Source organism: Chelmon rostratus, chromosome 5 (assembly GCF_017976325.1).
Source record: "Chelmon rostratus isolate fCheRos1 chromosome 5, fCheRos1.pri, whole genome shotgun sequence".
NCBI lineage: Eukaryota > Metazoa > Chordata > Actinopteri > Chaetodontiformes > Chaetodontidae > Chelmon > Chelmon rostratus.
The window spans coordinates 4,205,032-4,222,044 of NC_055662.1; the positions used below are offsets into that span (position 1 = coordinate 4,205,032).

The window sequence follows — 17,013 nt, forward strand, 5'->3', positions numbered from 1 at the left end:
ATGAACATAACGACTGAATTTTGCTTAAACATCCAACAGCTGAGAGAATGTATGTATTACAAATGGTAGTATATTAGAACATAAAATGTGATTAGAAGAAACGAATGCAAACCTACTAGATATCACTATTTTTTACAGGTAGTAGCAGTGCGGCACGAGTACGATTCTTACAGACAGAACCACCATGCAACCAGCAGAGTAACGATGTAATGTTACAGTACATATATAATTAAAGAAAATTGCGCCTATGGGCGACGGTGGCAGATATTTTAAATAAAAGGCCAATGCAAATATATAATCTTAAATCTTCCATGTGAAATCCAGTCTAATTTCATTACACTGAGCAGTGGTATTATAACGATGTGAGTACTTAGCAATCCATCCATTTTGTGCAACATATGGCAGCGGGCACGAATTGGCACCGGCGGCTAATAAAGGCACTTCTGGTGGCAGCCGCAGCTGCATGTTAGCTGCAGGATGCCACAGCAGATAAAGTAGGGCGCAGCTCTTTTACCACAAGAGTGAAGCACTGTACCACATCCGACAGATCGACCACAAGTATTGTCCGTTCCATATTATAGCTCGTGCCATAAATCTATCGATGGCGTGTGCGTTTGTCATATAACGAGCTCATAGAATTAACACAAGAGTTTTTAATGTATTTTAAATACAAACGTTGTGAGTACAAACTGCAGACACTCTGTTGTCTGACAAGCTTTACTTGTTCTTCCAGATGTGTAGGCGCCCTCTGTTTCCAGTCGGACGGAAAAGGGACGGAAACCAAACAGCCACGTAGTGAAAGGCGAAGCTCGCAAAGAGGTGAGCATTTATTGTCCTATGAAACGTTTGCCGTAACTGTCACTTTATAATTTACAAATGGGGGTTGTAACGTACTTCCGCGACAGAGGGCAATTGTTGAACTATTTAAAATATTTGAGAAATCACTCCTGTACTCTGGCGCTGGCGATCCTAGCTAACGAGTTAGCACATTTAGCTTGACAGGTCCCGTCGTAAACACATCTAGCTAACGTTAGCTGTCTCGCTAGCTTCGACAGCTAGTTTTATCCGCCTACCTTTGAGTCTGTCCTCCTTGTCATTAGCCAGCAGAGTTTTACTAAACCCAGTTAACACACGAGGGCAACGTAATAGCCTTTACATTCACTTTTATCAATGACTGACTTGTTGTCATGCCATCTGAACTGGTGACACCAGCTAACGTTAACCAAACGACCCAACCTCCGAGTCAAAGGTTATCATTCACAGCCAAAGTGACAGCTTACAATAATTGTGTATATGTTTTAAACATGCCGGAGCTTTGAATAATGACGCTGTCATCGCACTGTAAACCCACACTTGCTCTCTTAAGAAAGAGTGAACCTGATGCCAGACTTTTTAATTCATAAATGAAAAACCGGGCCCTGCCTGTCAACAAACGACAGCAAGGCTTATATTTTTTCTGAATTGATTGTGCAAATTCGGTAAACATGGATCAGAAGCAGCAGCTGCTGCTCTCCCAACAGAATGGATATTCCTCACAGTGTGAGGCTGAATGGCTTGAATTTAAATGCGTGTTTGCTGGTCGATGCGGTTTAACGTTGTCTGTCTCATCAACAGATTGTACAGAGCCGATAAAATGCAAAACGCACACCTGACACTTTGGGCTTGTCATGTTTGTTAACGGTGCTTGTCGTCAACGTGTGTTACTAGTTTTTCTATAATTAACGCGACACAATCTGCTTAACTGCCAAGTCAGCTCGTTAGCCTTTGACTTGAGCTTATGTTCAAATTAAAGCACGCTTTGTTACATAATGTTATTACTGTCTAAACAGATCACTCCCGAGGAGCTACAATTTGTTCTGTGATGTTTGTTGATCTCTACAACGTGTCATATTCTCCGGACAAGAGCTGCAAATTATAAGGCAGATGGTAAACCTGATGTTTTCTCTCTTCAGGGTTGTCTGTGTTCAGAAGTGTCCCTGGATGCTGACATGCTCCCTGCTATCCTGCCTCCTAAGACGATGGTTTTGTGAGAACTTCTTTCCAAAGTCGCACCAGCAGTATTGACTGTTCAGTTTCTTCATGGAAATGGATAGTAACGAATCAGAAGCAGCTCAAATGGAGGTTAATGCTTACAAGGAAGCCCATGTTATAAAATCCAAAGAGGCTGAAGCCCATCCTGTGGAAGATGAACCGCAATTGAAACAACAAGGGCTGGAGAACACACAAATCACAAAAGGGGATATTCATAATGGTGAGTACTGATGCTGTCTCGATATGAAACATTAAATTGTCATTGGATGTGACGGTATGTGCTGAAATTATGCCTTAGTGTGTCATCACCACCCTTGCTACTGCAGAGTGACAAAGGTTGCTTCTATGAATTGGTAGAGCTGTAATCCTTGGGCAACAAAGAAACTATACTAATGAATTTCTCGAACTAAATAAATGGCATCTGAGTATACAATGATTCCTATGCCAAGAGTTTTCTGACACACCCAACATCAGGGAAGTAATGTTCCGGTGCATAAAGTCTGTAGACTTCTAGCTTCTTATTAAATGTTTCCTTAAAAGCAGACATGTGCATGGGTAGGAAATTTTACACAACCCTTTTAAAAGTATGGCTTCATTTTGTTTTGGGCCTGTTTGTAATAGTCCTACTAGAATGCATGACATTGTGCTGAGTTAAGCTTCTTTCCACTCTGCTCTCTGCTCTGCAAAGTTCTTTCCTATAGGGATATTACTGGTATCTCTTTTATCTAACACTTGTATCCTGCCATGCATGACCTGTTTCAGTGGATACTACAAGGCCTGAGGCATGCTCCTGCTCTGTGTTTCACGGCTCTTTGGACTAATGTGTTAAATAGCTGAACTGAATTCTAATTAGTTATCATCAGGGGGACACAATGCTCATAGTCTACAGCGGTTAAGCTTCCGGAGAAGAAAAATAGGGCAATATGAAAATGACTGAAAATATAGTTTTGTCTGGAATACTTAAATACAGCCTTGAATAAATCAGAAAAGTTGGAGGACATGCAAGAGACAGATTTTTAAAAAATGGTTAATATCCAAGATGCAGAGACAGACATGTCCTAACTGGTGCCACCACAAAGATATATATTTAAATTGCACCTTTCAAACAAATCAAATGCAATTCAAATAGCTTTACAAGCAACCGACAAAACCAAGCATTAGAGTCTAATGAACACCAAAACAATCAAAGCAAAAATGTTAATTGAATATGAAACAAGATAAGAAAATGTATAGCAAGCAATAAAAATAATGATAAAAATAAAAGTATGAGATGCTACACAAAATGAATTGATTATGCTGAAAAAGTTCAGTGTTCATAAAATAATAAAGAATAAAATTAATATTGATTAAAATGTTGCTAGATGTTACTAAATAAAACAATTACAGATATAGATAGATGTAATAAAGCCATAACATTTTAAAACACTACATGAAAACCAAACTAAATTTCAAGTCTTAACTATTTCCCTATAACATTAAATATTCATGACAACAATCAAGAATTAAAGTTTGGGAAAAACATCCTTAGATACTATATTGAGATTAAAATCTCACTGAAAATTTCAACATTTCTGCCACATCAGGACTGTGTGGGTGTCGTTCAATCAGATTTCTGTGTCAGTGGCTGCAACGTAAGCAAACCACAGCTGTCATCAGATTTTGATTAAACTGTTGCTCAATTGCTATTGGTACACAGACATGTGTGTCACCACCTTTTTTCCAGCTGAGCCTTTCTCACTTCAAACCAGTGAGGAGAGCACAGACCAAACAGCGCAGACAGAAAAATAACCTGAACTGTTCCAGCTTTTGTAGAAAGTGTGTTTTTGTTTGACCCAATCCCCCATCGGTTAAAACTGATAGAGAAAATAGGTTTTCAGTGCATTTAAATGTGATTGAATTGCAAAATGAGCCCTAATTGTGTAATTGATACAAGAGCAGGTGCAGCTAGAAGGATGCTTCAGTTGTCAAGTGTTGCATGAATGTTTCTGACTAGCTTTTTCACTTAAGCCATTATAGCTTGACAAAATTGCGCGGCAAGCTTATTTCCACACTGCAGTCTAGTTCACAAGAACTTATCATGACTAATTGTTACATTCCTCGGGGCTTCTCTTCCCCCTTCCCTTTCAGGTCCTGTCAGTTCAGATGTGATGCCAAACGGAGATGGACTGGCAGAAGGCTTCGGTGCAGCAGGGAATACCCATATAAATGGGTCCCTGCCTCCAACAGCCCCTCCCCAGAGCACCAGCTCCCCTGTCAACCCCCAGACCCACGAGCCCTCCCCAGGTGTGGCTTCTTATCCACCCATGATGCTAGAGAAGTCTGAGGGGGCTAGTGCTGAGGTCACGATTCACACGGGTGATTCATTGCAGTCGCTCAGACTCAGTATGCCTATGCAGGAGACTGAATTGTGTAAGCATAAACTCGTGTGCAGTGAATGCCCCCTCTATACCCCTTTATATTTTAACCCTATTTTGCTGTGGGATGTTGTGCTTTTTTGGCTCATATCCGCATCCTCTCCTAACTCCCTTGTCTGTGTATTATCTGAACAGAAGGACTCAGTGGGGATTTTTTTTAATTTACTAGAATCTACCCCCTTTCTGCAACTCGTAGGGATCTGATTGCTTGATTAAAATTTGTTGTGGGTGCTTCATGTGGGACACTGTTTGGACTAATGGCTGCGCTTTGGAACTAATCCCGCTGTTCTGTTATCTTTTTGGTGGTATTTTAAAGGCAGGCACAGTTGCCTCATTCACAATTACGAAATGTAATATTTTTAGGCTTGGCACAAACTGTGATTTTGTTTGGCTTCACATTGTAACTCCCACACAGAACATGAACATGACTGATCGGTAACACTTTATATTAAGGTGCACATATTCACAATTAAGTAGATGCTTATTGGCATACATATTTGTAGCATATTGGCTCTTTATTATTCGTTAGAAAGCACTTATTCTGTGGGGCTCAGGGCTTAGGGTTATTAGGGGTTGGGGTGGGTTATTAAGATCATAATTCATGTACAACAACTTCCTTACTTACTGTCAATAATCACCAATCATGCAGAATTATACATTAATAAGTGGTTTATAATTACTAATAAAGAGCCAGCATGCTACTAATATGCATGCTAATTATCAACTAAGTAATGATGAATATTTGCACCTTATGTGCACACATTTAGAGAAGTATTCATTTTAGCACAGCTGTTGCAGACATGACTGTTTTTCACATTTCATGTTTCATAAAAACTAACCAAGCAAATAGACAGTGATACAGCATGGAACACCCTTTAAATATATGGGTGTCATGTGTACTTTAACACCCATACCATCAACCACTCCAGAAATCTGCAGTATCTGTCAGGTAAAATGGAGAATGTTTGAGGACACGATTCCAAGCAGCTACACTCTTGAACATGTAGTATACAACCAACATAATACACAATACAGCTCATTGCAAGGATTCATTTTTGTTGTTAGTCAAGTGTTGTGTAAGTGAAGTGATGTACTTGTGCAGTATGCAATGAGCAGGAACATTCCTCTTCTTGGCTTAACATACATCTCCCTTTAGCCACCCAGAAGCCATCATTGGAGATGGAGAATGAGGAGAAGATTCGCCTGGAGGCTCGCCGGCGTCTGGAGGAGCAACTCAAACAGTACAGAGTGCAGAGACATAAGGAGAGGGTGAGTGAATGGAGGAGCTGTCAGTTTCCTTTGAACTCTTTTTCCATTTGCCTTCGAGGTCCTCATGTTTCCTCAACCAGCATCTGCATTATTTGAAAGTGCAATTTCTCCACTGACAAGTAATTATTTTGATGCTGTATGTGGGGTTTGGCTTGTGCTTTGTGCTTGTGGAAAGACTTGCACTCAGCTCAAGTATATAGGCTGCTAAACATGGAGAATGTAACCCCTAAGGTGAGCAGTTTACGAGGTATAGAGGCTGCAGCTTTTTAATTTGGAGAAATGTTAAGCATTGGTGCTGGTTTGGCTCCAGAGTGCCTATCTTTGTGTATTTGTTCATTTCTGTCACCGCTATTCCTACTTTAATACATCGCACTGTGTGTTTCAAGCTGGGCAGCCTCGTATCATATTTTGTCAGGATGGCAGTTCCATAGTTGATTTCTTTGGTATCTGTTTCTAGTCTCACCGCACCACGCCCAAGAACAGGCCATTCAGCACCCTGGATCCAGAGCTCATGCTGCATCCTGAGGCTCTGCCCAGGGCCAACACTGTTGCCATGACCAAGGAGTATTCTTTCCTGAGGACCAGTGTCCCCCGTGGTCCCAAACTGGGTAGCTTGGGAATTCCACCTTCCAAGGAGAGAAAGTCCAGATCACCCCGCCCGAGCAAGATCCACTCCTTAGCTGACTACAAGTCTCCTGAGAGTGATGGTGGAGGTGGAGGTGGAGGTGGAGTAAGAACGGCAGATAACACCATGAGCTCCCTCCAGTCCACCATTAGCTCAGTGTCCACTTTGTCTGAGGTCAGTGTGATGTCGGAGGGCAGTACCTGTGAGACAGAGGCACAGTCTGGTGCTTCGCTCCAAGTCCCGGACAATGTCTCAGAAATTGATGGCAGCGAATCAGGAACAAGGCCAGGGAACGACGGCAATGACAGCGACAGCTCGTCTTACAGCAGCGTGTCTACCAGGGGGACATACGGCATGCTCTCTGCGGCAGTGGAAAGGCAGCGGGGGCCCTACACGGTGGAGGGGAGGGAGATCGCCCCAGAGGCTATGGGTCAGTTCCCTTCCCTGCAGGAGGTTCTGCAGGCGGCCAGTGAAGAGCAGCACTTGCTGGAGCTGGAGCAGGAGAGAGAAGGGACAGCGGAGCCTCGCAGCCGCAGGGACAGCTTCTCCAGCAGGTACTTGGCAACATCAGATCAGGAAGGAATAAAATACTGACTACAGTTGGCAATTCCAGGCATTAGCATTGTGTTTTCTGACATATTTAAGCAAATATCACACAGAGATATTGCTTGGTGAGAACTGCAGTGCCTTACCTTGAACTTGGTACTACAAATGTTAGGTAATTACAAATTATTTGAATACTATTGTTGTTTGCATCTGTTTCAGTGTTTCTTTGGAGAGTTCAGTGATGGGCCATGATGAAATGCTGCAGGTGTTGAAAGAGAAAATGAGACTGGAGGGTCAGCTGGAGTCTTTGTCATCTGAGGCCAATCAGGTAATATAACATACATACTGTACTCTCCTTTTCCGTTCCTTCTGCACCAATTACCCATCCATATGCATTCCAAAGAGGTGTGAACAAAATATACACGATTTGACCATTTGATTATATTGATTCCCGCCTGCTTATAAAGGCCTGATCATGTATCACAACATCAAGAAAGATTCAGTTTTTCTTCATGGCTGTTAACTTATCGGGGCAGGTGGCCCAGATGACACTGTATTAGAAACACCAAGAATAATTGGGCGCAAGTGGTCACCGCACTGTTCTGTCCTGCAGGCTCTCAAGGAGAAGACAGAGCTTCAGGCCCAGCTCGCTTCAGTGAATGCTCAGCTGCAGGCTAAGAAGGAGGAGGCCCAGTTCAGCCAGGAGAAGCAGAGCGCCCTCACCACAGAGGTTGGCACTCTGCGACAAAACTGCAGCCAGCTAGAGAAGGCAATGGTGGAGCTCCAGGGCAGTCTGGAGAGTAAGAATGCCAGTCTGGCTTCTCTAAGCAATGACCTGAAAGTGGCTGAAGATCAATACAACAGGCTCATGGGGAGGGTGGAGGAGATGCAAAACACTGTAGTCTCCAGAGACAATACAGGTGAGTGTGTAGCTGTAATTAACTGCCCGATACGGTGTTGGAGAACAACCAGACTACCGTTTTGCATATCCACTCATGGCTGAATGAGATGTTTTGGTCTTACACTTTTGCAGTTCAGGAGTTACGTCTGCAAATGACTGGTCTTCAGAGCCAGCTTCAACAGGTCCAGCTGGAGCGCAGCACCCTGCAGAGCCGAATGAAGACGTCCCAGGCTGAAATTGACTCACTCCAGCAGGTCCGACAGTGGTACCAGCAGCAGCTAGCACTGGCCCAGGAGGCGAAAGTACGACTGCAGAGTGAAATGGCCAACATGCAGGTGAGCTTGATGCTAATGCGGTTGTTTTTTCATCAAGGCTTGACATTTGTCAGACAAGAGTTGACACTTGTGTTTTTCTTCCTCATTAGGCTGGACAGATGACTCAGATTGGTGTTGTGGAACATCTGAAGCTGGAGAATGTAACGCTGTCCCACCAACTCACCGAGACCCAGCACCGCTCCATCAAAGACAAAGAGCGTATTGCTGTTCAGCTGCAGAGCATTGAGGTACACTCTTCCAACATCTCTTTCTGAATATGCCATCAAGTCTGTATGTCCACTCAGGAAACAACCCATACCTGAACGTTACTAATCAGTCAAGGACCTTAGACAGGACCAGAACAAAATTTAATGGATTATTTTATAACTGCTTTTTCTTTTAAATCAATCTTTGTGTAAGCCCTTTTACTGTCTGTGACTTAGGCCGACATGCTGACCCAGGAAGCTAATTACAAGCAGATCCGGGATGCAAAGACCATGGTAGAGGATGATCTGCAGCACAAACTGGAGGAGTTTGAAGAAGAGCGGGAACATTTATTGAAACTGGCCAACACAGCCGGCACCCTGGAAAGAGAACTAGAACAGGTAGTCATACTAGTTGTAACACTGATTAGTTGGCCACCTTGTATGGGCAGTAAAATTCTTATCATATTTTGTTCTAAACTGCCTTTCACACTCTATGCTGCTTAGGTGAGGTTGACCCTTTCCCAGAAAGATGTGCAGCTGCAGTCACTCCAGAAAGAGCATCTGGAGCTGATGCGCCAGCTGACCACCACTCAGGAGAACCTGCACACCAAAGAGCAGTCCATCAACCAGCTAGAGGCTCGGTACCTGGAGCTTGAAGCCCAGCTGGCTGAGCTGCAGACAGAGAGCAGCGCCAAGGACGACAGCATCCAGTACCTCCAGAACGAGAAGATTGTCCTGGAGGTAGCGCTGCAGGCAGCCCGTGCCGACAAGAGCCAACTTGACGAGAATGCTGAACGGCTCGGAGAGGATGTTCTGGTGGCTTCAGATGTCTTGGATCAGCTGAGACAGGAAGTCCAAGTCAAAGCCAATCAGGTATGGGAACGATGGAAGAAACTACAACTCTGTTGACACAAAAGATAATGACATGGAAAAATAAAGTGTGATTCAACAAGTGACTTAACACCTAGCATTGACATCCCATTGTGGACATCATTATATTCTCAGCTACTTGCTGCTACTCTAGCTTGAGTTAGATATTTTATGGGTTAATGCTTTCTCAGCCATGGTGCGCAGCAATTCCTTTGGCTATAAAGCATTGTAGGAATTGCTGAGCTGCTAGTGGCTTGGTTTGACACGACCTCACACTCAGAAGCCCTGTTTTTACACCCCTTTGATGAAGGTGTGTGTTTTTGGGTTGCCACTCCAACATGTGGTGAATAACGAAGGGCCTTTGCTTTGTTACAGATTGAAACTCTTCAACAGGAAAATAGTTTGCTGAAGAAACAAGCTCAGAAACTGAAGGAGCAGTTCCAGCAACAGAAGGTAAGCCATCTCTTTTGCTCTTTCTTTGGACCACGTAGTGCTCTCTCTGCTGGTAGAAGGCAGGGAGAAGTTTAGTCTGTGTAGACTTTGCGCACATTTATAAATCACTTGTCAGGAATCTACCAGCTGGCTTAGGCTGATGCTGTCGTGGGAGGATGTATTGTACAGCCAGATGGCTGTTGTCTCAGAGCAGTGCTGGTTGACACGCCTCAGTGAATTGAGCAGTGGTGGATGCTGCTCATTTTGCATTGACAGGCTGTCACACAGAGGGTGGACGTTATTGACAGAGTGACAGAAATGTGAATTGTATTCGATTTCTTTCTTTCAAGAGTTTTTGTATACCCTTCAGACTTGCACATTAACATTCATCTTCGTCCATCAAGTCGCATGGGGGACTGCTTACAGCAAGCCATGAAAAGCAAACAAGTGGTAAAAATAAAAGTTTGGCTGCATTATCAACAAACTAATTCTGTATGTCTCTAGACTGCTTCTAAAGTAAATACATAAATGGTGTGTGAGGTACTGTAGCAGATGAACTACTTGTTAGAAGAGTAGAGGATAATAGGATACAGTCAAATGTAATCTGCTCAATTTGTGCTCAAATGCAGATTCTTAAATACATTTTTTTAAATCATACCTCTGCACATGTACAGCTGTTCTTGCAATAAAGCAATATTCAAATTGCATTAACAAAAACAACCTGCATCACAGCTTTCCTTTGGTGGTTTCCTGTAATACTGTGCAAAATCCCCTACCGTGTTTGGTATGACACAAAGCCTGTGCAATTCTGTATGTGTAGACCTTTTTGTAAGTTGTATCTCAAATCTGTTCAGGCCTTGAGATTCAAATCCTTTCTACTTCACTATATCTCCAGTTTTTCATGAAAAGTCTTTTGCCTGCTGTCTCAGTTAAGACAAATATGAACCAGACTACCTACACTCCTTGAAGGGAGAGAATATTCACTTCATTAGGTAGACACACTGTTGACTTTCCAGGTGATGGTGGAAGCCTACCGTCGGGACGCCAGCTCCAAAGACCAGTTGATCAGTGAGCTCAAGTCCACCAAAAAGCGTCTGTTGGCAGAGGTGAAGGACCTGAAGCAGGAGCTGCTGGGCGTTCAGGGGGAGAAGCAGAAGGTAGAGCTGGAGCAGGCCCGGCTGCAGAAAGAGGTGGTGAGAGTCCAGGAGCAGATGAGCAACATGGAGGCCCATCTGCAAGCCATTCAGACAGAGAGGGATCAGCTAGAAACTCAGATCCAGGTAATGTTTCTTATCAGATTTACTTCATTGTTATGTTGATCTTTTTGGATGTAGTATTAGCAGACGTAAGTAAACTGTTTGAGTGTGAACTTGTTGTGATGTGAAGTAATCGTTTTTTCTGTCACTTCAGTCTCTACAGTTTGATCAGAGCCAGCTAGCAGCTGTGACAGAAGAGAACGAAGGCCTGAGGAAACAGGTGGAGCAAATGGAGGGAGAAGCCAAAAAGTGAGTCATGTGCTGCAGCGAGGATTTGGGAGCTTGAATGATTTCCCTAGTAATGACTTGGACCTTGATGCGTGCAGTATCTCTGTTGTGCTATTTATAAATACAAATTGAAGGCATTGCTTATACAATTCCTGATCTCCACATAGACATGTGAGTCAGTACATGTGATATAAAAAATACATCCGTCCACACCCTCACATTCTGTTTTTGCGTTGTCTGTATCAGTGATTTTAAAGATGTACAGTTTGCATGTATACATGGTCTGCTATCAGAACAGCCTGATTTCTCCATTGACATTTTTAACATCTTCATTTCCTTTATGCGTCAAATAGGGCCATCTCGGAGCAGAAGGTGCGCATGAAGCGGCTGGGGACAGACTTGACCAGCGCTCAGAAGGAGATGAAGGCCAAACACAAGGCCTATGAGAACGCCGTGGGCATTCTGAGTAGGAGGCTCCAAGAGGCTCTGACAGACAAGGAGACGGCTGAGGCAGAGCTGGTCAAACTCAAGGCCCAGGTGTCAGATGGGGGAAACAGCCAGGCCTTACAGGTACTGTATAAACCTGGAAGACCTTGACAGGTCCTTACATTCACAGCTACGACATATGGCAAGCACTCATCTATTTACAGTTCTTAGCAGTTGAAAGTAGGGTACAATGTGTGTGACTATCTCTACAAACATTAGGAGGCCTGAGGTAGTAGGGATACAAGGTCTATAACACCTGTTTTCCTGGTACTGAATAAAATCAAGTGATGTTAGTCTTGCCTCTCTAAAGGAAAACAATATTTAGAATTCCTAATTGAAGTGAATAAATAAGTATGTGCAGATAGCAAATAAGATAACACTAATAGATAACAAATAAGGCCCTCGATTTATAGGATAGCCTGCAGTCTACCCACGTACCAAAGATATTTGTGATTTCCTTGTTAATAATCCTGGATGACTGTTGCTGTTGAGTAACTGAAATATAGTGTACACAGAAATACAACATGGTTTTATTTGACATCCAGGAGAAGATTAAGGCTCTGCAGGCTGAGCTGCAGGTTGTGACCAACAGTAAGACCATGCTAGAGAAGGAGCTGCAGGAAGTGATCAACCTCACCACCACAGAGCTGGAGGAGTACCAGGAGAAGGTCCTGGAGCTTGAGGATGAGGTGAACAACGATTAGATTAATGAACACAACTGCTTTTTATGTTGACTAGGAAATGATTGTTTCCTATATGTTGTCATTTTAGGACTGATGACAACCCTGCGTGAGCAGAATTTTGTAATCACTCAGTTCCTGTATGCTATTTTGTATTAATGACATGAATTGATTTTGCAGCTTCAAGAGTCACGATGCTTCAAGAAGCGGATTCGTAAATTAGAAGATGCCAACAAGAAGCTAGCACTTGAGCTGGAACATGAAAAAGGGAAGTTGGCTGGATTGGCACAGTCCCACAATACACTGCGTGAGCATTCCAACATTTTGGAGTCTGCCTTAGCTAAGAGAGAGGCAGATCTTGTCCAGCTCAACTTACAGGTGATGAATGAGTTTGCATCTTATAGTGTTGATTGGATTATCCATGTGTTGTGTTTCTTGTATGCCAAAATAGGAAAATCTGGTTGACAAATGATCTACTTTTTAATTGTCTTCCCTCTCATCTTTGTTTTAGGTTCAAGCTGTTCTGAAGCGTAAAGAGGAGGAGGATCAGCAAATGAGGCAGGTGGTACAAACCCTACAGCTTGCCTTGGAAAAGGAGAAAACCAAAGTCAAGGACCTGAAAGAACAGGTAAGAGCTCTAAGACAAACATCAGGATACGTTTTGTGCTCCTTGTTTTTTAAGTTGAAATGCCAACTACACAACATTTTCATTTTTGCTTTCAAATGATTCAAAGAGTGTGTAATTTGAATATCTTTGAAAATATATTATGAGATCATTTGCTTGGCACAATGCACAATAAGATGCCACATTGAAAATAGAAACCTGAATTGCGACATGTGTCTATAGTAAGTCCCAAATAGCTTCTGTATTTTTGCCACCAGTGTTTGGGCTGGAGCATTTAGCTCTCTCAGGTTTCTCTCAGGTTGTAATGATGTGACATGTCCTTTAGGTGGCAGCAGCAAAGGCTGAAGCAGCCCACAATAGACGGCACTACAGGGCAGCCGTGCTGGAACTGTCCGAGATCAAGAAGGACCTACAGGCCAAAGAGGACCTGGTCAAAGCTCTGCAGACTGAATCCCACAAATTACAGTATGTGCATTTCCATGGTTAAGAAATTCAGTGACCTTTGGCACTTTTAATCTAACATAGTGTTTCAAAATCTACTGCAGGTGTACATCTTAGCACTCATATATCTTTGAATATGCCATATTCTGCAGGGCTCAGGATGAGCAACACGCTCAGGAGGTTTCCAGGTTCCAAGAGGAGCTGGCTGAGGCCCATTCACAGCTTCAGATCCTCCAGAAACAACTTGACGAGGAACTGGCCAAGCAGCCCCTCACTAACCAGGAGGTAAGCATTCTGAACAAGGATTGTGCTGAATATTTAGCTAAATATGACATTTTAATTAAAAGTATTGACAAAGAGAAGCCACCGTCATCTGCCTCTGATATGACAAAACACACACACACAGACATGTATACTGTGTGTGTGTATATATACACTTTTTTCAACAATATTGATTAGCCTGAATTCATTATGTTACATTTTAAAACAACATTTTGACCATTTACTCTTTTACCAGGTCCCCGGTTTTCAAGAGTTTTAGGGCTCCAGTTCTCTATCATCCATTATCTCTAAATCAGTTTCAGCCTCAGTTTGACCTATCACTTCTTGTTGTTGTTGGAGAACGCTGGAGAACAACTTTCTGTGGCACTGATGTCTAACACTGAACACTTGTTTAGGTCGAGGACCTGAAGTGGGAGCTGGAGCAGCGGCAGAGGGAGATTGAGGCTCAGAAGCAGCAGATGGAGATGATGGAGCAGTGTCACCACAGGGAGCTGGACAACCTACAGAGAGCTCTGCAGGCAAGTATTAATTTGCATGTAAAATATGGACACAAGTCTCCCAGGTATAGTTCTCTACTTGACTAGATGTGAAAAAGAAATAACAACTCGTCGTATTTACAAATTCACAGAACTGCTGCTTTCACTAAAGTAAACAGTCAGTGTGTAGAGGGGGACCAGTATTGACCAGTATTTATGTCATTACTGCCACTTTTTCCTTTTCAAAAGGGTTTATAACTAAGAAAGATTGCTCTCTGTCTCAGAACATCAAGGTGGAGCTGGAGACGGTGCAGGAGGAGCTGAGCAGCACCAGGAAGGACAAGTTTATGCTGCAGGCCAAAGTGGGTGAGCTGAGGAACAGCATGAAGACGGTCCTGCTCCAGAACCAGCAACTCAAACAGGACTTCAAACAGACCCGCCTACGGAAGGTAAGGCACCATATTTTTCTCTGTGAAAAATTGTGTTTTGTGACAGTTTTAGTGTTTTTCCTCAAGCTTTCCAGCCTCAGCACCTTAAAATTTTGGGGAAACCATTAATATTCATATCAGTTTCAGTGGTATGACACTGTGTAAAACGCAAATAAAAACAGAATGCAATCATGAGTAAACAAACAATTATACTGACAAAGGCTTTATGTAGTCCATGCAGTAATATCCTTTATACTAGGCATGTCAAACTCATTCCATAAAGGGCCGTGTGGCTGCAGGTTTTTGTTCTGACCAAGGAGGAGCACTCCAGGCCAACCAATCAACATCAAGGGATCACTTAGTTATCAGCTGAAGACTGAGATCAGCTGATTAATTGATTCCAGCCAGGTGTGCTCCTCCTTGGTTGGAACGAAAACCTGCAGCCACACGGCCCTTTATGGAATGAGTTTGACATGCCTGCTTTATACAATCATGTTTCACAAAGTGGTGAACCTCGCCCCATCCTTGCTTTGTTATCTTTTGAGGATGCCCAATCATGATACTATCACCTGTTACCAATCAACCTGTTTACCTGTGGAATGTTCCAAACAGGTGTTTTTGGAGCGTTCCACAACTTTCCCAGTCTTTTATTGCTCCTGTCCCAACTTGTTTGAAACGTGTTGCTGCATGAAATTCAGAATAAGCAGATAAATCAATGAAGGTGATGAGGTCAAACAGTAAATATATTGTCCTTGTATTGTTTAGAATTGAGTACATGTCAAACAGGATTAGCAAATGATCACATTCTGTTTGATTTATGTTTTACACAGCACCCCAGCTTTTTTGGAAGTGGGGTTGTATGTATACAGTATATGTGTGTGAGTGGTGTCTGAAGCTGAATAGCTTCAGACATCACTCACACACACTACAGCCAATACAGTCTTCTGCCCTCAGGTCAGAGATACAGATCTCTCACATTCAGGACCAAGAGAGCCATGTCAAGTTTCTGCCTGCATCTGTTAGGCTTATGAAGAGTTGATCTGTTTATTTATTTATTCACCTGTATATATCATTACATATATATTAACATCATCATTTTACTTGACTCTATATTATTGATTTATTTATCTATCTGTCTAATTTTGTAACATACTTTTTTAATGTTTATTACCTAGTCATGTAGTGTGCTTTGCTAAACTTCTTGACTTACTGTTGGACTGTCGTGTGTATGTGGTGTATTGTGTTGTGCTGTGTTGCTGGGTATGTGAACTGCCCAAATTAAGTTCCTAATGGATTAATAAAGTTCTTTGAAGAGCATATATAAATTATATCTTTGACCTATTCATATACTGGTCAGGTATGTTTTTACATAGCTGGGGTGTACCCACTAACTTCTATGAGTAATGCTTACAAAGACCCCACCCTCTCTTTAGAAAGGTGGAAAGGCCAGTGTCATAAATATAGTGCCAAATAAGAAATGCCTGCCAAAGAAAAATGGCTAAATCCATCTCTGTAATGATGGTTTTGTTGGAGCAGCAGCGCATGGAGCTGAAGAGTGAGGGGAACCCATCCAACCCGGTGACGCCAGTTAAGATCCCAGACTGCCCAGTGCCTGCCACTCTGCTGGATGAGTTGCTGAAACCATCAACTTCTGTCAACAAGGAGCCCCTCAACAACCTGCACAACTGTCTACGGCAGCTCAAGTAAGCTTCTTTTCTAACCAAATGACTCGGTCAACATTATGGACGTACCTACAGGAATCTTTCTGTTGTGTTGTGCTGAGCTGCATGAATGCCAGAATACATGTAATGGTTTGTTTTGTTGTTGTTTTTTTTTCTCAGGGAGGAGATGGACAGCCTCCAAAAGCAGATGGAGGAACACACAGTAACAGTACATGAGTCAATGAGCTCATGGACAAACACAGAGGAGGAACTGGTTCAACTGGGGCTTCAAAACACATCGTTAAACAACATGGTGGTGGAAAATAACAATGAGGCAGAGCAGGAGCAATCATAACAGAAGAACCTTTCTCAGGCCATTAGAGGGAGAGTGGAGTTTTATCCACAAAGGCACTTTTTAGCCCCGTATTCCCTTTCACTTTTCTTAACAATTGCTGCCAACATTTGGCATTCTCCCATCAGCACAGACGTGCTTTCGCAGAGTAATACTTCATATACCATAGCTTTATTCTTTCCTCTTTATTTGACGGTTGTTTATATTTTTGTTTTGCTATTGTCACATTTATTTATTTAGAGTTAAGGAATTACAACTTATCTGACAGCCTCTCTAAGAGGATCCCCCATCTTCAGTTTTGTCATCTTAATAACAAATATGGTCTGGCAGTTTATCTGTTGGGCCAGTTTTCCCCTGTTGAGTCAGCAGTCTCCCCACTAAAATGTATTTAGTCATCATCCTCCTCGTAACATTAAATTGGTGGCATTGATGCTGCTTAGAGATGGCTGACATTATTTCAAAAAGTGCTTTTGGTGACAGAAACAAACCA

The 17,013-nt window shown here is 42.6% G+C and overlaps 1 protein-coding gene across 3 annotated transcripts; it reads left to right on the plus strand.

Moving 5' to 3' along the window:
* Positions 1–770: 770 nt before the first annotated feature.
* On the plus strand, positions 771–16,526 carry golga3 (golgin A3). Of its 3 annotated transcripts, none has more exons than XM_041936242.1 (24): positions 771–819; positions 1,953–2,251; positions 4,159–4,440; positions 5,602–5,714; positions 6,172–6,893; positions 7,105–7,213; positions 7,499–7,805; positions 7,919–8,121; positions 8,211–8,348; positions 8,544–8,705; positions 8,811–9,179; positions 9,552–9,629; positions 10,625–10,888; positions 11,019–11,113; positions 11,446–11,662; positions 12,124–12,267; positions 12,439–12,636; positions 12,770–12,886; positions 13,209–13,348; positions 13,477–13,609; positions 14,002–14,124; positions 14,367–14,531; positions 16,047–16,213; positions 16,352–16,526. In XM_041936242.1, the coding sequence occupies exons 2-24, from the start codon at positions 2,080–2,082 to the stop codon at positions 16,524–16,526; spliced, it is 4,593 nt and encodes a 1,530-aa protein (XP_041792176.1). In that variant the 5' UTR covers positions 771–819; positions 1,953–2,079. The 3 variants fall into 3 exon arrangements, with proteins under 3 accessions (XP_041792176.1, XP_041792177.1, XP_041792178.1); XM_041936243.1 differs by having other exon boundaries at positions 4,159–4,314; XM_041936244.1 differs by lacking the exon at positions 4,159–4,440.
* The last annotated feature ends 487 nt before the right edge of the window (positions 16,527–17,013 follow it).

Excerpts from the sequence above, each read along its gene's own strand:
- golga3 (XM_041936242.1), top strand. The coding sequence starts at position 2,080 with ATGGAAATGGATAGTAACGAATCAGAAGCAGCTCAAATGGAGGTTAAT. Across the intron at positions 4,441-5,601 it reads TATGCAGGAGACTGAATTGT|CCACCCAGAAGCCATCATTG; the intron begins GTAAGCATAAAC and ends ATCTCCCTTTAG. Across the intron at positions 9,180-9,551 it reads TCCAAGTCAAAGCCAATCAG|ATTGAAACTCTTCAACAGGA; the intron begins GTATGGGAACGA and ends GCTTTGTTACAG.